General features: G+C 54.7%; 6 protein-coding genes across 6 annotated transcripts; 1 reads left to right on the top strand and 5 right to left on the bottom strand.

Moving 5' to 3' along the window:
* Positions 1–311: 311 nt before the first annotated feature.
* On the bottom strand, positions 312–1,828 carry N656DRAFT_792367 (putative autophagy protein; the record flags this gene model as incomplete). The annotated part of the gene is made up of 3 exons (XM_064817072.1): positions 312–369; positions 452–1,566; positions 1,622–1,828. The coding sequence occupies 3 exons, from the start codon at positions 1,826–1,828 to the stop codon at positions 312–314; spliced, it is 1,380 nt and encodes a 459-aa protein (XP_064666254.1).
* A 22-nt stretch (positions 1,829–1,850) lies between these two features.
* N656DRAFT_792366 (putative serine protein kinase) lies at positions 1,851–3,725 on the bottom strand (the record flags this gene model as incomplete). Its single annotated transcript, XM_064817071.1, has 6 exons — positions 1,851–1,881; positions 2,305–2,503; positions 2,598–2,804; positions 2,877–3,141; positions 3,194–3,449; positions 3,505–3,725. The coding sequence occupies 6 exons, from the start codon at positions 3,723–3,725 to the stop codon at positions 1,851–1,853; spliced, it is 1,179 nt and encodes a 392-aa protein (XP_064666253.1).
* Positions 3,726–4,343: 618 nt separating this feature from the next.
* N656DRAFT_801612 (AP-2 complex subunit alpha-like protein) lies at positions 4,344–7,635 on the bottom strand (the record flags this gene model as incomplete). The annotated part of the gene is made up of 7 exons (XM_064818141.1): positions 4,344–4,508; positions 4,570–6,524; positions 6,577–6,911; positions 6,965–7,254; positions 7,310–7,353; positions 7,412–7,425; positions 7,484–7,635. 7 exons carry the CDS (start codon positions 7,633–7,635, stop codon positions 4,344–4,346), a joined length of 2,955 nt encoding a protein of 984 aa, XP_064666252.1.
* Positions 7,636–8,454: 819 nt separating this feature from the next.
* N656DRAFT_717438 (S-adenosyl-L-methionine-dependent methyltransferase) lies at positions 8,455–9,589 on the top strand (the record flags this gene model as incomplete). Its single annotated transcript, XM_064812205.1, has 2 exons — positions 8,455–8,685; positions 8,753–9,589. The coding sequence occupies 2 exons, from the start codon at positions 8,455–8,457 to the stop codon at positions 9,587–9,589; spliced, it is 1,068 nt and encodes a 355-aa protein (XP_064666251.1).
* On the bottom strand, positions 9,401–10,683 carry N656DRAFT_783911 (Arp2/3 complex 16 kDa subunit ARPC5). The gene is made up of 2 exons (XM_064816055.1): positions 10,191–10,683; positions 9,401–10,093 (listed from the first exon to the last, which is right to left on the bottom strand). The coding sequence occupies exons 1-2, from the start codon at positions 10,574–10,576 to the stop codon at positions 9,862–9,864; spliced, it is 618 nt and encodes a 205-aa protein (XP_064666250.1). The 5' UTR covers positions 10,577–10,683; the 3' UTR covers positions 9,401–9,861.
* Positions 10,684–14,085: 3,402 nt separating this feature from the next.
* Positions 14,086–14,955, bottom strand: N656DRAFT_783906 (uncharacterized protein). The gene has a single exon (XM_064816054.1). It carries the CDS (start codon positions 14,667–14,669, stop codon positions 14,424–14,426), a length of 246 nt encoding a protein of 81 aa, XP_064666249.1. The 5' UTR covers positions 14,670–14,955; the 3' UTR covers positions 14,086–14,423.
* Between the last annotated feature and the right edge of the window lie 5,023 nt (positions 14,956–19,978).

Here is a 19,978-nt window from a genome sequence, read left to right as displayed (position 1 = left end):
TTCCGCAACGATCCGCCTTGACCTGGCCCTTATCCCTCTGTCGCCTAAATCTGAGGACTTAAGAGGAACATTGACGCTGTCCTGCTTAGGGCGCTAAAATTTGCCCTCCCACGGCTCGTCGTCGCTCTGGGCCGGCATATCACCAAGGGCGCGCCATCGCCATGACTCCGTCAAGTCTCGCTCGTTTTCCCGGGCTGGGACTCGGATAAAACGGCACGGACTGCAAGCTGCCAGAGTCAACCCGGGGCCTGCTTTTCACCGGAGGTGTCCCTAGCAGAGTCGTCCCCCTGGTCAGAGATGCCGAGACGTTCCTATGGCCCTCCAAGTCCATAGCCGGAGACATCCAGCTTATCGTCGCCCTCCAGAACCCTAGAGCAAGCAAAAACCCATGTCAGCATAAGTCAGGTCTCACAATCATCAGATACTATCACGTCAGGGAGAGAGAACGCACGTGTATTTCCTCGCCAGCACACCCTCGCCGCCCCGTTGCAAGTCAATGTTGTACACGTAAAACCCGCCGTCGCTCGTCACCACCATGACCTGCGGCGAGCTGCTGCTCATGGCCACCACGCTACGGAGTGGGCCTGAAGAAGAGCCATCAGCGCGGGCCGACGCCGACGTCGCAGAACTGTTGTGGTTCTCCTTGGGGATCTTGATGCTCGCGAAATCGCGTTGCGGCTCCCACATCTCGGTGACCGACTGCGGCAGGTAGGACCCGACGGCGCCGGCCACGCTGCGGCCCACAATCTGTGATGACCGCCGCAGCATGCTCCCAAACGTCCCGCTTTGCCTCCGTCCGACGTTTGTAGGCGGCATGGTGGTGGTGGTGTAATCGTTTGTTTCGCTGCTCCGTGGGGAGTCCGCGTTGCTCCCTGGTGAGTAGTCGTTGCTGTCGATGCTCCTAGAGCGGGACCAGCGGTTTGTGCGAGGGGACCCTGGCGTGTCTGTATCTAGCTCGGCAGAAACGGCGCCGGCAGCCTGCGGGTTGACGAGGCGGAAGATGTGGACTGTGTCTGAGGCGGATGAGACGCACAGCAGGGTGGAGCTGAGGTTGAAGGACATGCTGTATATGGTCGAGGGGTAGGTGCCGCGGCGGAACTGGTGAAGCTTCTGGCCGTTAGGGATGGAGAAGACGCGGATGATGGTGCCCGTCTCGGACGCCGTGGCGAGCAGCGTGCCCTCGCTGTTCATGGCGACGCAGCAGAGGGGCGACCGGTGCGCTTCGATCACGTTGACGGCCTTTAGAGTGACCGCGTCGAAGATGAGAACCTCGCCGGATGTCGTCGGCACGTACGTGGAAAGAGGGGGCGCATGTGGCGGCCGCTTGTCGCCTTGGTCTTCGCGGGGTTTGGGCACGGGGTAAGCGATGTAACAGCGCTCCGACGAGGGCGACAAGGCGCAGATAGCGCTCTTGTTTGGCGACGTCGCAATGGTGTAGATCAGGCCCATGTTTGAAATGTCGTATAGGTAGATCTCTTCCTCCAGCACCACAGCCAGCCGTTTCCTGTTCAGACGCACAGCAAGCACGGCGGACGGGAACGTGAGCTCGCATATTATGGACCCTCGCTGTGAGCTATTGTCAGCAAATGCTGCAAGTACCGGGTTGATTGTGCCGACTCGCCTTTGTGTTTTTTATTATCAGATGCCGCGGCGAGAGAACAAGAGCGACCAGCGAGGTCGAGAAGAGCATCTCAATGATGGAGACATTGCCGTCATTTCCCTTGAAGATCCTCGAAAACGGATCGGTGTGGTAGATGCGAAAACCGCCTGAGTGGCCGACAGCAAGACAGCTGTGGTCCTGATTGAAAGTGACAAAGTTGAGCGACATGTCGGATGCTCCAGGAGTGTTCTTATATTCGCATCCGGAGGAGCTGCGGGGTGCTTTCAACTTTCAAGCGCAGCGCTTGGTCGCAACAATGTGGGTGTCGTCCGCGGCCTCTATTTCTTGTCGGGAAGATTCCGACGTTTTCCAGAGCCCTTCGGCAAGGACTGAATAGCGGAGTAAACTGAGGAGCCGTAGAGGTTGCTTCTAGAAGGTTGCTGCCTTCTCAAGGCTCCGTTTGGATGGAGCTGGGGAAAGGCCCCTTGCTCATGCTGTCAGAGAGCTACAGAGCACGAGCCACCTGATCATCACATGCGGGGCAGACATGAGCTTGGCACCAGCTTACATTAAGCATAACCCGTACCATCCTTGTTAAGGTAACCCTGCCTCCTGTCTTGGCTTGCTCTTCTTCCCGCTCTCTAGCCGTAGTGTAAGTGGACAATGTATTGATCCCAGTTGAGTATCTACCTCACAAGGCCGACCCTTCTTCACAGAACCAAGGATCGCGCAAGATCTCAGCAGGCAAAGGTCTCTTTGCCGGATCATACTGCAAAATCCGCCGAATGAGCGCCTTCACTCTGCAGGCTTCCTCTTCGTCAAGCTCAGGCGCCGCTTCGTCAAAACTCTCCTCCATTGAATTTTCCTGTACCATGAGTGGTTCTTTGCCTTCCGGAACCCCGCCTAGCTGGCAGTTGTAGAGCTTCCTCTCGGGGTGTGAAGTACAGCGAAGATGTCTTCCAGTGTTGGTAGAGCTTGTCGGGGAGCGGGCCAAGACGGGCCGTGAGCTGGAGGAGATGCTCATCATCCTCAAACCCGGTTCCTGGTATACAGAAAAGAGGCAATCCGGTAATAAGCTCAAAGACAAGGCAGCCAAAACTCCAGACGTCGAGCGTCTTGTTGATAGTCCCTGTGAGGACCGACTCGGGAGTCCGTAGGCCGCGCGGAGTGATGATTTTTGAGGGCGGGTCGGCGAAGAAATATGCTATTTTAGTTGAACTTTTAGTACGAAAAAGATCCTCTCGAAAACACGAATAGTGGCGGAAGAGTTACTAACCGCCGCCCATGTCGGATAGTTTGATCTTGAAACCGTCCGCGTATGGGGTGTAGGACGCCAACGGCTGCGCGACGCAGAGATAGCGAGGAGCCCATGGGTCATCTTTTCCGTCTAGCCTTTGTACCGGGGGTGAGATGGATTCGCCTTGCATATCCTGTCGGAGCTCGTCCTCGGGCTTTGAGTTGATATCATCAAGAGCAAAGAGCATATTTCCCGGCTGAAAATCCCCATGGGAGATCCCATTCTCGTGGAGGAATGCGAGGGCCTGCAGGGGACTGTCTAAGAATGCTCTTCGCCATCTGAGGCGGATAGCGGACGTTCATCCAAATCTTGCGCGGTTTGAACTGGGGCAGTTCATAGACCATGGAGTTCACGCTCGGACCCATAGGCTCGAAAACAAGGCACATGTGGAGACCATTGGGGCCGTGATGCTTGAACTCGCCTAGTAGTTGCGTGATATACCGGCCCCCTTCCGCTGGCTGGGTGTTGGCGAGATAGCGCAAGATCTCCAGCTCTCTTGTCGGTTCTGAGAGTTCAGAGACGAGAATCTTCAAAGCAACATATATATTGTGTCTGAGAAGGAATGAGACACTTGCACGGTCGCATGTACCAGGGTCAGAAAGCTTACTTCAGGTCTCGCGCCAGCCATACCGTCGAGTAGGACCCCTCACCGAGCTTCCTTATGACCTTGTACTGGCCATCGTTGAAGACATCACCGAGATGGACGGGGTGGTAGCCACCTGGATGATAGTCCTCAACCCACTCGCAAGGTGAGGTAATGTCCTTCAATCGCCGCTCATCATCCTTTGGGGCCCTTGATGGTGGAGTGGATGGAGGAGAGCTTCCCATGGCTGCGATGGAAATTCGTTGACCAGAAATTGGGCGGCTCTACGAAGTATAATCAGGCGTAAATGGACGGTGTAAATAAAGTACAAAGTACGTAAGCAATAGAAACAAAAAAAGTGTGGTTGATCGAGGAATCGAACCCAAAAAAAGAGAGGCAGGCGTGCAAGCCTAGACAGCAGTCTAGGACAGTCTTTCGTCGACCAGAGGTCGTCCAGGTATTTTCTCTACGCCCACGCTGGAACCGCTACACCACAACGCCGTTGACAGTGTAGTGGTTCCTGTTGAGGACCTGTTCACTTGGACTTACCTATATACCTCCGCCCACCACCTACCGCCCACCACACTGTCACCAGCCACCTCCATCCTCGCCCTCCACTTGATGACCTGTTTAAGCAAGCCATCACATGCCATGATAATTTCCCGAGACAAGAACTTCTTGCAGTAACTCGTTTCATTGTCAATTACATCCCCATCCCAATGGCAGCTGCTACAGAGGCCAAGATGCACCATCATGGTAATAAACAGCTTATAAACATGGATTCTGTCCCATCTTTTCAACAGTCGCCTTTCATTGTTGATTGTTTACCCTCCTTCTCCACCCACAAAGGAAGGATGACTTTGTCACCTAACCATTATATTCCGGAACGAATCCGAAATCTCGCTGGCAGTAGGCGGCACATGCCTCTCCTGCACCGTCGACGCCCCGGCAGCGAGCCTCTCCTCCATGGCCTTCAACAGCACAGGCGGCACACTGTCGTCAGTCGCCCTGATCGTCAAGCGCACCATCTGCATCCCAGAATCGTCAGCCATGTTTGAATCCAAACTCCTCAAAAGAACCATAGCTTACCTGAGTCCCGTAGTTAGGCTCCAACCTCAGCAAGCACCCAAACTTGCCGCCCTCCGATGTATGCACCACACTCGCGCCCACAAAGTTCTTATGGTTGGGGTCAACCCCAGGCAAGACTCCCCACCGGAACCCCTCGACAACCTGCCGAACAAAACTCTCGGTAATCTCCCGCCCACCATCCTTGGGCCCAGCCAACCCAAAAATCTGCTGTGCCTCGCGCGGCGGGCCGCCAATCTGCTTCCATCGCTTAAAGAAGTCCTCGGCTGACAGTTCCGCGGGGTCCATGAACTTGTGGATCAAGACGGGCAGCTTCAGCGTGAGCGCCTGCAGCGCGCCAGCGAGGTAGCTGATGCGGATGGTCGGGCTCTTCTCAAACACCCTCTTTGCCTCAAACACAATGACCTGCTGCGCCTGCGCGCCCTGCGCGAGCGTCGTCTCCGGCAGGCCCTTGACGTCCCACGTCAGCTTACCCTTTTCTGACTCGTCCAGGTCGAGCGTCGTGGTAAACGAGCTGATCAGCGCCGGCGTCTTGTTGGTGAAGTACAGGATCAGACACGCCATTTGCCCGCGGTACTCTGACCGCACACCGACCTGGATCTGTCCGTCCTCGTACAGCACGCCGTCGGCCTTGAGCAGTAGCCGGTTGAAGCCCTTCTCCCAGCCGGGCGACAGGTGGGCGGCGCTAGCAAGGTTGGGAGGCTTGAGTGCCTTGGCTTCAGCAGGTCCGATGTTACTCATGTCGAGGCCGGCAAGATCATGGGCCGCCGAGTGCCCATTCGCTCCCGCTGATGCACCGCCATTGGCATGGCCGTTGGTGCTGAACGTCCTCCTAAGACTGCCTTGCTTGGCCATGCTGAGCTCGCCGGCGTCTGCGTTGGCATCTTTTCCACCGACGATCCACGTTCTCTTATCGCTCGTTCGTGAATGCTTCTGGTGCAGCCTGGAGAGCAGAGCCGACTCCCGTTCCGGGAATGGTGGCATTTCGTCGCAGACGGTACGTAAAAGATCGTCCGTCGGCATGCTCACCAGCGTCAGATACTCGCAAGCTCTTTGCTGAAGCTCGGGATCCAGCGTGTGGCTGTAGATGGTGAAGACATTGACGAGCTGCGGCTTAATCTCGGGGAACAGGTTGACAAACTTAACAAAGCAAGACAAGATCATGCCACGAGTGCTTGATGAGCACGCAGGAAGCTTGCTTTGGAGCGCAATAAATTGCTCGATGGGGCTACATCCCTTCTCCTCAGCGATGAGATGTCCGAATTCTCCCAGGATATAGGCGCCAATCTTGATCAACGTCTCGTGGCAGTGATCCTGCTTGCAATACTGTAGAATGTTCCGCGCAGCGTACACTTGGAGCTCCTCGTTGTTGGTGATGATTTGGATCACCCGCTGCCACACCTCGTCGCTAACGTGGTCTCCTGCCATGGCAATCAGGCGGAGGGATATGTCGACATACCACTGCACGTCGTTGGCGTATTTCTCAGTAAGAATGGCAATCTTGAGCACCATTTCTTCCCGAATGGCGAAATCCGCATTCTGTAGATAGTGCAAGAGTTCGCCGACGATGGCCCGGGCGTTAGTGGCGTCACACATGCTGTAGAGCAGGTCGAGCCCCTTCCGGCGGACGCTGATATCCCTGTCCTTGAGCGACCCGATGATGACTTCTTGGTGCTGCTTGATGGGATCCAGTGTGTCGGCCCGAGCGGCCAAATGTGTCATGGCTTCGAGCCCTAGGTAGCGGACATTGGTCTCCCTTGACTGGATGAAACGGCCCAGTCTCGATGAAATCTGTTTCATCAAAGCATGCTCGGTGTCGAGATGGATGATGAGATTGATGGCTTCAAAGAGGACCGCATTCTGCGCATTGTTCTGCTGTACGTTCTTATTTGTCTCGAGGGCCTGGTCCAGGATCTTCTGAAGGGACTGCCGAATCATGTCCCGGACATGGCTATCCTCTGCATCTTGTGAGTCGAAGTTAACCAGAGTTGGGGGCGGCTGACACCATACCTGACGGAGGGAAATATTGCAACAGTCTCAAAAGTTTCACCTGAATCCAAGGGCACGGAACCTTGTAATACAAATAGTCAGGGGAATATTCCCCATCGATCACGATGCGCTTCAGCCGGCCGGCAGCCTTGGCGTAAGCTCCCTTGTACTGCTCCAGATCGTCCTGAGCCAGGGTCATGACAAGAGATGTCACAGATAAACCCACGCCCAGATCAACATCGTCCATGAGGGATATGATCCGTTCGGCCCACTGCGGCTGGACGATGGCTGGGTGTTTCCGATAAAGGCGGAGAAGTGTCAGCGCCGCCTTTTTCTTCACAAAGGCCTTTGAAGTTCTGTTCCCGGTCAGCCAACACGTCTCGAGGGTATCCTCGTCGTTCAAACGTACGGCGAAATTAATAACCTATGGACCTCGCCGCTCAGCGCCTCGCCCATCTCCCGGCCGCCGACATTTGCGATAGCGTGGAGCGCAAGACAGTTGAACAGCTCGTTATGGTCCAGCAAATCTTTCCTGATGCTGTTGACAACGAGGTGCAAGAGTTCGTGCTTCTCGTGCAAGAAAAGCGTCATAGCAAGATAGCCAATCTGCTTCTCCGAGTATTTGGTTGCCGAAATGAGGTTGACAGCTTCAAGATGACCAAAATCGACGTTCCATCCGAGAATATATATGTAGAGGAGCTGTCGGGGACCGTTAGCCGGCCATACCCATCCAGGAGACACCGACGCGGCTTACTTTGCAGACATATTTCTTCTTGTGGTATCCGCTCAGGTTACCGTCTATACTGCGGTGTCAGCATCTCATCCAACTCGTGAATTTAGATTGAGTGACCCTGACCCTTGAACTTTTGGCTATGTGACGAGCGTGTTAGCGTCCCCTGACACAAACTTGGGCAGCCAGTGAACATACCGGATATTGGCCAATTCCTTATTGATGCGCTTCTCTTCCAGCTCGCGGGCACGTGCATTGCGCAGGTCTGCAATGAATTGGACAAGCCCTCGCATGTTCGCATTGCTGCTGCTGGACCGGCCCAGGAAGCCGGTCGGCCCTGAAGACGACATGGTGAAGGCTCAGAATGGTCTCGGCAACTTCGGGGTGTGTCCAGAGCCCGCAACCGAGCCCGGGGCGGTGCGACGTGATTCCTGTTCGATATTTCCAGTCCTCCCTCGGCTCTCCTTCCAAAACTTCTCGCCAAAGCAGAGACAGAGTACAGAGTCAAGCTCTCACGGTCTATTCATTGTGTCAGAGAGGATCGAGGCACGAGCTGATGGTTTTCGGAGACGGCGGAAAAGCGGGAGCAGCGGCTGTTGAGCGCGCGTCGAACGACTCGAACGTCACTTTGCAATCGTCCTTGCAGCCGAGCGCTTGCCAGTTTCGGATGGCCGACGCTACTAAGGTTAGCTAAGCCAATCTGATGGCCGAGTATCATCCGAGTTTGCGTTGGCAAGGAAACAGGTCCCAAAAGTACGCGGCAGACGTCGATTTGTTCAGATTGATGATCGTGGTTCAGGGGTTTACTTGAAGGTGTGGGACTGTCGCCTGGCCGCGGATGGAGTGGTGGGCACTTGTCGCATTTCCCGTTGTATCCTCTGATCATCGAATGTTCTCCGCACTGGCCATCCCCTTTGCTGATAGTGGGCCGGGGTTATTAACAAGCCAGTCTGTTACCGGTTAGACAATGCACTTATAAGCGCAGCTAGCAGAAGCTCCCCACATTCGGAACAATAAATTATGAAATTACGCGGTGGATAAGGAAACAGCCATCCACTATCCGTATCTTATCCAGTCGTTATCGATCTCCAAAAGCCGCCGGTGACGGCATCACAAAACACCATCAGCTTCACGGATATGCCAGGCCATTGCACGCCAGAGCTTGGACAATGCGGCTGAACCTTGTCCGAGGCTGTCGGCCGCAGAATCTTTGTTCATCCAAATCCCGTCTTGCATCACGAGGATATGCCTTCCAGGCCTCTGGCAGCCCCATCCCAAGCGTCTTCAACCGCCGCACCAAATGGCTGCAAAAGGAGCGGGCAGCCTCAAACCCCGAGCTCAGCAGGCAGGCCGACTACCTCAAAGATGAGGTGGCCATGAGGGTTTGCGAGCGTCTTCTTGTACGCATTTCTCAATTCCCCTTTCGAAGGATGGATCCTCCTTTGACTGACATTCTCTGGTGACCAGGACATCAAGCGGCCCTTCGCGCGTGTCCTCGATCTCGGCGCCAACTCGTGCAACATTGCACGGGCCCTAACGCGAGAAAACCCCGACCCGGACCCGTCCAGGCCCGAGTCCCCTCCACTGGCCGTGACCTCACAGATCGAGGAGCTCGTCGCCGCCGAGTCGTCGGCCTCGCTGCTCCACCGGGACGCCGACCTCCCCTTCAACACCTGCCTGCCCAGCCTCAAGCTGACCCGCCATGTGCTAAGCGACGAGGAAACACTCCCCTTCGAGGGATCCTCGTTCGATCTGGTGCTGAGCAGCCTGTCGATGCACTGGATCAACGACCTGCCCGGAGTCCTGGCGCAGATCAACCACGTGCTGCGGCCCGACCGGCCGTTCATCGGGGCCATGCTGGGCGGGGACACGCTGTTTGAGCTGCGCACGTCGCTTCAGCTGGCCGAGCAGGAACGGCGGGGGGGCATCTCCCCCCACGTGTCCCCGCTGGCCGACGTGCGCGACGTGGGCGGCTTACTGCAGCGCGCCGGCTTCCAGATGCTGACTGTCGACGTCGAGGACATTGTGGTCGACTACCCGGACACGTTTGCGCTCATGCAGGACCTGCAGGCCATGGGCGAGGGGAACGCGGTTTTGGGCAGGGAGATGGGGGGTATTGGTAGGGATGTGTTGCTCGCGAACGAGGGCATTTATAGGGCGTTGCACGGCAATGAGGACGGGAGTATCCCGGCGACTTTCAGGGTGATTCACATGATTGGGTGGAAGGCGGGTGGAAACCAGCCGAAGCCGTTGAAACGAGGGAGTGGGGAGGTGAATTTGAAGGATATTTTGGAGCAAAAGTAGGCGGATGGGTAGTGTAAACCACAGATTTGTATACTGGCTCCTTCGTACCTTCACGCTGTCGCGGGTATTTGCTGCCATCCCAAATTCACCAGCAATGGTTGGGAATCCCCATCACTTCTTTCGAGAACGGAGACGTGATGGTCAAAACCAGGCCGTGTTGCCGGGTACATTCCACATAGGCTTCAATACGCAGCCTCCCCGTCTATACACAGCAAAAAAGTTAATCTTGCCTGCCAAACCATGCTCCAACGCCAGAAACCCATTACGTCCATTCATACCCTCCGCCAGTCGGTCATGACCCGGCCTATGCACCCCAACCCCGCCACCTCGACAACCTTCTCGTGCCAGCTGAGCAGCACGCTCATGGCGGCGCCGGTCGACTCGGTAGGGGCGCCGGGACGGGCACCAATCTGGCTAAAGCCGGTCTGCTGGGGCGTCATACGGGTGGGTGTACGGGGCGCGCTGCTGCCCGATGCCGTAGATGTCGCTGCCATGCCCTTGTACCTGTCCAAAGAGATCACAAGTCAGCTACCCCATCTCCCAAAACCGGACCCCCTCCAACAGCCAGCAGAGATACGAGCAAGGAGACACCAAAACTCACAGATACTTCATCAACACATCCAAACACTCACTCCCCCCGGGACTAGCATAAATACGCTGCAACATCGGCGTCATATCACTGGCCTTAATGCTCTGCAGGACCTCGATGACGGTCTGGAGGTGGGCGTCGCGCGCCAGCTCGCTGCTGTTGGAGTAGACGGGCGACTCGAGGCAGCCACGAAGCGCGCCCTCGGCGTCGCCTCCCCGAAGGAGCTGCCGTACCTGCCCGGCCAGCTGGCGCACCTCGGGCTCCGAGGCCTCGGGCAGCGGCGGGTGCAGCGTCGACGTGTCAAAGTTGACGCTCGAGTCCTCCTGCAGCGCGTCGATGTTGATGGTCCGCCACGCGTCGCTCAGCGTCGCCTGCGTGTGCTCCCGGATGACCGACATGGTGGGATAGTAATAAAGTCGAGTAAAGTTCGGCTGCCTTTTTGGCTGCTTGGGTGGTTGGAGTTGGGTCCGAGGTGTTGGCGGGCTGCTGCACCGTTCGATCAGGGCGACGATTGTATTTTCCGTTTGCGGAGAGGTATTGGAGTCTTTGCTTCTGTGGTGCCCTTTGTCGACGTTGCGCAGCAGTGAAACTGTTCAATGATGATTGTTGGGGTGTGGTCCCAACGTTAACAGTGGAATTGTTCGTTAGTCGGTGCCTAGGTAAGCCCCGCACCGCAGCTCAGATGTGGGGCCGCCGTAGCGACCTCCACTTCGTCCGTGTTTAGCGGGCCGGCTAGGAGGCCGGGATTAGATTTCGGATGTACCTCCGTACGGAGGAGAGTCATTGCACCGGACCCGGCCCGGAGGTTAGATATCATGCTGGGATCTTACGCACTCTCAGCCAACGCTTTCAAAGGCAAGCTATAGATGTCATATCTTTTGTTTTGCATAAGAATTACAACGTATCTCCGTTATAATCGTCGACATCTCGACAAACGAACTACCTACAGTATGCTAAGCTACACAAAAAAACAAGGGGAAGAAATCCTTCGACTGTTGTATGTACCTTGTCACAACTCATACAGTACTTCTTATAGCCCGTAGTTCATAGGTTCATGCCTTTCTACGCAGGTATGCCGAGTCCTGCATGTGTCAGCCATCAGCAGCTCAATACTCAAGAGGCTTTTAGTATGCACTCGGCATATGTCTGCGAGGCCTGTCCTCTATCCCAGCCGTTTATACACGAGCGGAGAGCCGAGACATTCACAGCATTTTCTCACTCGCCGTTTTAATCTTGCTGCACACCACCAGAGGCGTTTGTTGCGCAATGTTCCAGCCACCCACGGTTGGATCAAGCGATGTCTTTCGGCCCTTCAAGCCCTTGTCACACGGACGATCATAACCCTTCCCGGCTCTCCTTCGGGCACCCCGTGGCTGATCAACAGGCCGTGGCTCGCATACAAACAGAAAACCCGAACGGCACGGCTGATGGGCAGGAACAGTGGCCTCGGGGAAAGAAGCAGCAGCAACAAACAGCACAGCCTGCTATGCTCAGCCAGAACGACAATAGTTGTGTAACAGACTATGGCTGAGTGCTAATTAGTGAACCAGCTGGGCCAGGTGGGACAGAACAAACCAGCGTCAACCCCCGGGGTCCGGAGCAATGGCGGGGCCTCCAAGCCCGGGATTCATCCTGCAGAACCGGTATAACCCTAACTTATGAGCCGCAACGCTTGGATTAGAGATCCCGGCTTATGAGATAATGAGAGACATTGCACCCGGGGTGGGTGAATCTATCGTATTATTGGGTTCCGCCGTTTTGGAAATTGGAACAACGACCCCACTCCACTATCCGTATGGATGGAGCGATATGTAATCAGCACTACACGTACATACGGTGTACCCTAGCAGCGACTCCGGGACGTGGTTCCCGGCGATGGCAGCGATGATTGGCAATTCCTCTGGCGCCTGAAGTGAGGCAAGGCGAGGCGAACCGGCACGTGGGACGTGGGATCTACATAACCTAGGATCTGGGATCGCGCCAGGGTCGCCAAGGAAAGGGGGGCACCTTTTGCTATGCAAGATCGACTGTAATTATGTTACCCGTATCGTGACTATCGTCAAGTGGCGTAAACGGAGAGCCCAGAAACTCCGTTCTGTTGGGGGGCAGGAGGTGACTTTGGGAGTTTGTACTGTCTCCTTTTCCAGAGTTGTGGTTGTTGCTTTTTCGTCTCCCGATATTGTGGTTTTGTCTTTGCTTCTTTTTTTTTTCAGAGAGGTCAGGCCTCGTTCTGTTTGCTCCGCTAGGTTATTCAAAAGAAAGGCAGTTGTGACAAGTCTAGTGCCAGGGGCGTGGAATTTGCCGTCGTGGTCTTTCCATGTAAATATGTACTGGAAAAATGTGAGAAATGACTGCATTCAATCCGATCGCCCGGCAGCTGGTAGACGGGACTGCATGCGTGTCGATCTGCTTTCTAGTTCCGGCAATCAGCAAAGCAAGCGATTTGATGACACTGATTTGACGAACCTGGAAGTTGAAAAGGACAAACGGGAACAACGTCCTACACGGTGTGAATATCGGTCATCTTGCGACTGCCTCCTTTTCTACTACAGTGTTCGTACACTTGGTATCCGGATGTGGGTGGGCCTTGAAGCTCGGGCAGGGTCCTGGTAGGCGACGGATTTGGCGGGTGCAGATGCCGGAGTGGATAGTTTCTAGAATACTGTAAATCCATGGTGGTGAAACAAGCATGCCGAGGTGAGGACCTATGATTGGGAACGCCCGGGATCTATGCTGAGATCCATCAGTTTCCTACCAACGCATAAGGAATCCAGGAATACTGTGTAAGAAGGGATCAGTCGATTACGAAGTCCGGAGGTATCCGTAAGTGGTATCCGTATTGCACAGTACTAGTACGGAGTTAAATCATCAATGAGAGTGCCACTCGAGCCACGCGAGCCATGTGTTGAACCAGCCTAGCGGAAACGATCTATCCAACCGGGCATGCTCCGCACAGCAATGCAAGGACGGCTGTTTGAGGCTGTGTATGCACAATAGATACTGTGAAGTGAGCAAACTGTTTTGTCGATCGCACGTCAGATCGTGTCAGCGAGTCGTTCAGAAGACATGACTGCACTAGCGCAATTCGGAGGACGAGAAAAGTTATAGTAGGTGGCTTCAGGGTGAAAAAGAGGAAACAATTGAGTGAGGTGATGGATCTTTTTCTGATGGAAGATTGTAATCAAAAACGGAGCCACTGCCCCCAAAGATGTCTCCAAACTGACGTTATGGTAAAACCCACGCATACATATGCCCATCAAGAGGCTGCCTGGGTGAAACGTGAACCGTGAGGGTGGTGGCTGCTACTAAGCACAATGGATGAATTGCCCCCCTCTCGTTGGGGGTACGAGCACCGAGAAAGAACCAGGAAAACCTCAGGACGGGAGCTCGGGGAGGTAGCTACCCCCACGCGGTTACCGAAGGTAACGGCCTGTCCGGAAAAGCTCGGTCAAGAAAAAGGAACATCCACTGTAACGTCCCAATCAGGTGATGGCGTCCTAACTGCCTCATGACCGTTTATGCATAAGGTACACGACTTGCACTTCGCAACGATGCTCAAGCACGATAAGCATAACAACCTGGTTTACGGATATGTCCATTGGGCAATGTGCCGTGAATTGACTACTGGTAGTATCCCGACCTATTAGTGGCGGACCCGGCAGTAATTGCACCAAGGTACGTTAGCACTGGGAAGAAGCCCCGTTTGGTGAAATTGAAGATTTCAGCCAAGTCTCGTGTGATGGTGGAGCCCGAAGGACGCATGGAGGCTGCAGCCACACACGAGTTGCTTGGGTTCCCAACTTTTTTGGCATCCTGGGCGCCATGCCTTTTGGAGGAAATTCGGGCCCATTCAGATGGGATGGGGTGCCCCGCCCGCGGCCGTTCCCGGTGCAGAAACCAAGGGCCCAGGGCTACGGTCCTGGGAATCCGTCCGAAAAGTTCTCCCCTTTAAACGTGCATTAGTGCCGCGTGCTGTAGTGTATCCCCGCCGGCGGGCCGCCTGGATAACGAGCCTGATCTCAGCACTCCCTGAACATTCCTAGTCCCGACATTTTCTGGGCAGAGCATCGCGATTGGGATGGATGCCAGGGCATGCGCAAGGAAGGAGGAGCAGGAGCAGGATGACTGCGGGCGAGGAGACGGCACTTCACACTTCGTCTTTGGTCTTCGTCGCTTTTGTTTCCCGTTTCGCTTCAACTGCAACCACCAGGGCTTGGTTACATCTGGTCGCGCTTTGTAATTATATCAACATGCCGTCAGCCTCGTCAGTGAAGGTAAACCGTCCGCCGCCTCAGTGCAACCAAACTGCGCCGGCATGCAGCCATTTACGCATCTATGTCTGACTCCTTTCATGTCCGTCAGGAAAGGCAAACGGCGCAAGCCAGGCCCATGGAATCGAACTCCGGCCGCTCCGCCCAGCTCCCGCCGCAGATGAGAGAAAGACACTGGCAAGAGGGGCAACAGTGTCCTGCGCATGTACAGTAACAGCATGTGAGACGACCTTTTGCTGAGCAATGCAGTCAGCGACTGTATTCGTCCTGCTCTCCCGGGAGGCTCGGGATCACGAAGGGGCACCCGAGCTGGCCCATTCCGTCCTAATCCCGTCCCGCCTCATCCCGTCCCACGGTCGCATGCGCCGTGCTTATGCGACCTTTCTCGCTTACCCTACGTGCGTACTCTGTAAAGTTCATGTAGTACGACCGCAGTGAAGCGGCGGAAACGTGACCCTGTGGTATTTCGGGTGAACCGGAGGCTGGGAGGTGTGAGTGGCATTTCATTAATGCTTTTAGACGTCGAGATGGTGGTGGGACTGCAGATTTCTCCATCCTAGGGGTAAAGAAGAAAAGCGTCATACACGGAAGGAGCGTCGGCCTCCCATTCGTGAATCGAGTAGCGGAAACAACATGTTGGCTTGTTCCGGTATTTTTGACGTTGAAATCCTGAAAATGATTGACTGGCAGGCTGCCCCATGACTCAGTTCTCCGTTAGGTAGCCATGGTCTCGCCTTCCGGTTCGTGGCGTGCAATCAAAGCCGGACCTCTGAAAACGCAGATTTGGGTCCAACTAGAGAACTGGCTTCTCACTTGCTGGAACGTGGAGGAGTCAATTTTCGCCGTCATGGTTATCTCAGATTGCTTGCCGGTTCAAACCAAGCTCTGAGCTGTGTAGCTGCGTGTCTTCTGTGTGTAGAGTACATGTTCTCTAAAGTACCAGGGGGGTATCATCGATCCTGGATCCAGCCCAGCACCCGTCGTGGCCTGGACTATGAAAGAAGAAAAAGGGAAAAACTCCACCGCTGTCCACCTGTTGTACAGTGATAGTAACATGATAACATGAAAGGAAATCGGTCATGCAGCGCTGCTGATGGCCTGTCCCCGCGAGGAGACGATGCCACCCAAAAAGAAAAAGTGTTACAAGGGGGGGGGAAGAAAACACAGGAGTCTATATGCAAAAAGCAAACCGATTTTTCCCTGCCTCCCAAGTCTTAGCCATTGATAACCAAAACCCCTGAGCCGTTTAAACAGTGCGAGAAACAACATGCTCATTTATGAGCCCAACCATCCCATTTCCTTCAAAGTAATAATTGCAACTCGCTTCAACGAGAACCGAGTAAGACCGAGATGTCGGAGGGTTTGACACAAGCTTCGCGGTAGGACTGTGATGTGTCCCCAGCAATTAGATGGTCCGAATCGGTTGCGTTGGGCATGTCGCATGCAAACATCGCGCCGACTGATTCACCCAGTGGCGCCGGGTTGTCGATGCCAAAGCAGGATAGGAATTGTCAAGTGGCCAAAAGATACAGCCGCCGAAGACCCCGAAGAAGCCGGACCCATCTATATAACTGAACGCCGTGCAGTTGAAAAAATAAACCCGGAATGAGACCTCCCCGTCTTGTTGCAAGTGGCCGCGAGCCGAATATGTGTATCGTCTGAGAAATGAGATTAAAATGTTGTATCGGAACAAGATCGCCCGAAATGCGGCGAAATCGGAAAACCAAGGTTGAATGATGGTCGCAAGTGCCGCTGGACATGTTGATTAAACAAGATAGGGTATATAATGTCAAAGGGAAGAAATGGCGCGTCCGACAACGGCGGAGGTGCAGTCGTTCGCTCGGGGGCATGCTGGACGCTGCGTGCCCTGATAACCACCTGAGGGTGGGCGATCAGGGCATCCCGCACATGGCTCGCATTTCGATTGGCCATTGTGCGCCCATGATCCGCATCGGCGCAGAACAAGCGATGTTGCACTCAGACAACGAAAAATGTCGAGGGGTTACCGAGGCTTTGGCGGCGGCGGCTTAGGGACGCCTGTTGTATCGTAGGCCCCTCTCCCGAAGTTGACAAGTTGTTCTGACTCTCTGACAATCATTGTGAAGGACGCGATGGAAAGATCGGCGGGTAGCCTACAGTGATGAGAATCATGTCAGTAACTGCATGCGAATTTCATGGCATATGAGGATTGTATATATAGACCCAAGCAGACGGGAGCCGAGGCACGGCAGCCAAGCCCAAATTAATTTCAGGATAAGCAGGCAGTATACCTGCCACAGTGGTGACTCACAGTTGAACTTCCCCTCAAGAGACGCGAGGCGACACCGAAGGAGTGTGGGATTGGTGCCGGGTGGGAGCGATGATGCAAGAGACCGTTGAGTGCTGCCGAATCGTGTTCAAAGCAGATGAGCGCGCTCCCCAGTCAGCGTCGCAGGAACCGTCGGTGGCTTGTGTATGGAGCCGAAAGCGACACCAGCGCGACCGAGACGGGCTATGGGTCCCGTGATGGCCACTCGTTCAAGGGGATTTCCGTAACAGTTAGGATCCCTGAAGTGAGGCGCAGTCGATAAGCACAATCGAAGGTGTTTTCGTCTCCGGGATGCGTAAGCGTTCGATCTGTCGCTTCTTCGGGCCTCTTCCCAACCAACTTGGAGACTCTGTGATAACTGGCCAGGTGCGTGGGTTGCTGGGCAGGGAAGGCGGACGGCTTCTGGCAAAAACTTGCAGATATGGATTAGGATGTATTAAAACACCAGACTGAATAGACACAAGGTCGTCGTGGAGAAGCACAAATGGCTAAGGAAGGTCAAAGAGGAGTCTGGAGGGAGTGTGATGGCTATGATAATGAGAATTCCAGAAAACGGACAGGATGGGGGCTTCTGGCTATTATAAAGGGGACGGATTGCTGGGACACAAAGGCTAATAATGAAGGCCATATTTTTCCCTGGCCTGTTCCCGGGGTCTGAAGTTGGCGTCGAGGTGGTCTTTTGACACCCTGTCAATGTACATTTCCCTCATGTACTTTCAAGCTTACCCCTGGCTCTCTCCGTTACGGCAGGCGCCGTGCACTGCGTACCGTTCTCAGAAACTGGCGTCTCCTTTTTTGGCGATGCCTGTCCAGTTCCGCCTTCCCTGTGGGGCCACGGTCCTGCCCGTTCAGGGCCCAGTTGAGCGCATTACCCTGGCCCAAGGCACCAGGTTGGTCAACGGAGCCAGCTCCTGCGGTACGTAAGGTACGGATGTAATTTCGTTACACACTCCATCCGAGTAAAAATGCAGTGCTGCGCGGAACCCGGATGATGTGAGCACACAGTGCCAGAGAGACGGTACCTTCAGGGCACAGCGTCAAAGCCACGGTTGTTGACCCAGCATCGCAACCCAGATCCCTGGCGCATCTCGCTCAACTCGTTAATCATAAACTTTTTCTTGTGCGGTTTTCGATAATGATTATACTAGTTACAGCTCGACAAATGATGACCTATAGTATCTTGATGATCGATTCAACCTCGCTTGCAACAGGAGCACAATTTGCAAAAATCCTCGGTTCATAGGATAGTCCAACATTTTTCAAACTGATTGCTAGGATATGGGTCTTTCGGGGAAGGAAGATCGCGCCGTTGGGTCGTCTTTTGGGAAGGGCCGGCCGCGTGAGCGAAACCATGACCGTGCGGTTCGAATGAAAAAAATTTTCTTTCCAACTTCTGTCGTTATCAGGCCTCATTTCGAGCGGATCGGATGAACAGGACCCGGCCGGGAAAACGACTCAAATTCTAACTGCCTGTACGGACGGGATCATGAACCACCTTTAGGTAGAACACTAAAAGGTAATGTGATGGTTGAAGTTGGTGACTTGGTACGGTACCTATTGCTATGAGTGCTGGTACTGTACTGTACTGTACACATCATGTTACATACCACTGATTTAGAAAGCCTGATCTTGTCCGCACCTTCCACCACAATAAGCGGCTGCAAGACGAGTGAAATCAGTAAGAAATCCAAGCATCATCGGCGCCGACCCAGGTAGGTAAGTCTGGGGAAACACGAGTCACGGTTCTCCCCATTTGGTCACACCTAGAACCCTAACACAAAGTACCATCTTCATCAGCCATGCGCACTCCCGTCTGGCGACCTTTATGCTGGCGTGTGAGAGAAAGGTCTCCATTGCGGTGCTGATTCGATACGCATACTGGCTTCGCAGCGTCGAGTCCGGTACAACAATATCAGGTTACCGTACTCATTGCCCTGACTGCGCCTTCCAACGTTGCCGAAAATCCCGTCCCAACTCGCAATCCACGCGTAGCAGAGCGGCCTGGCTCGTCGCTGGCGTGGGATGCCGCTTCACTTTGAATTGTCGTTTCCTTGTTTTGCCGCTGCCCGGTTCTCGTCATCCGTTTGCTTGCACTGGCTGCTGTGTAGCAGACGTCCCAAAATTCCCAGATAGGCAATTGCATACTAATTCATGCTCTGTTGGCGTCCTCCGCAGGCGGGCGCGCAGCCGCCAATCATCACAACACCATCCGGTCATGGCCTGGAACGACTGGCCATGGCATGCAGGTTCAGGCCAAGTCGGGTTTGCTGCCAGCTCGGGACCATTGAGGTCGTACCGGGGGTTCTCGAGGTATGTACGCCCCAAGCACATTTCCGGGAGATCCATCCTGCACCTGCACGCTGCAAAGGCTCGTGCTGCTGCTCGTCGTCGTGGCACTGCATCAGATAGATTCCTATTCTTAGGGCCCGCCTTGATAGCGAAGGCGCGCGCACGCCTTATTGCTGGCTAACTGGAAGTCCACGTTTCCCGTTGCACGCCACACCTTGTGACTCGCTGAGGCTTGGCTCTGACCTCAGGTCGGTTTTGCCGTTCAGAGTCACAGTGGACGAACCAGTCAGCAGTACGAGTCCGGCTTGTCGAAGCCCATTCGACTGGCGGCCGCCATCCTTGGAACACGGAGTCTCCGCTGGGCTCTGCCTACGGTATCGAATCCATCGCATTCTTGGACATTGACGAGTATGGGTGAAAAGCTGTCATCATCCTGCAAGGGACCTGTCAACGCGAGCACGACACCGATGCTTTTGTACCGTTATCGCGGTAAAGTATTCTGTATGTATGTACATACAGTACATACTTTAGGCACGTACTCGAGATCCGAGCATCACGCCGAGTCCGGGGTGACCGGATGTGCCTGCATCGTGCAACATTACCTGTACAATGACGATGCAGATAGGCAGGGCCGCCACTCGGGCTCACAGGACTCTGGTAACTAATTAATTGCCCGCCGTCCAACGTGAATAGGGGAAGGCCCTACCGAACCCCGCCAGACCCCTACGGAGCACGCTGCAGACCTCTCCCGTCACCGACCTGCACACCCAGGTGAGACTGGATACCTAGGCCGGAGCAACAACGGACGATCCGGCTTCACTTGTGACAGTGCTGTATTACTCAAATTCAGCGACTCAGCTTGTCTGGTGCATTTGCCCAAGGATCTGAAGGCTCTAACTAAGCAGCAGCGATCATTTCGGTTACGGGCCGAG

Source organism: Canariomyces notabilis, assembly GCF_033297395.1.
Source record: "Canariomyces notabilis strain CBS 508.74 unplaced genomic scaffold N656scaffold_30, whole genome shotgun sequence".
Classification (NCBI taxonomy): Eukaryota; Fungi; Ascomycota; class Sordariomycetes; order Sordariales; family Chaetomiaceae; genus Canariomyces; species Canariomyces notabilis.
The sequence above is the reverse complement of the archived record's forward strand: the minus strand, read 5'-3'. Positions and strand labels throughout refer to the sequence as shown.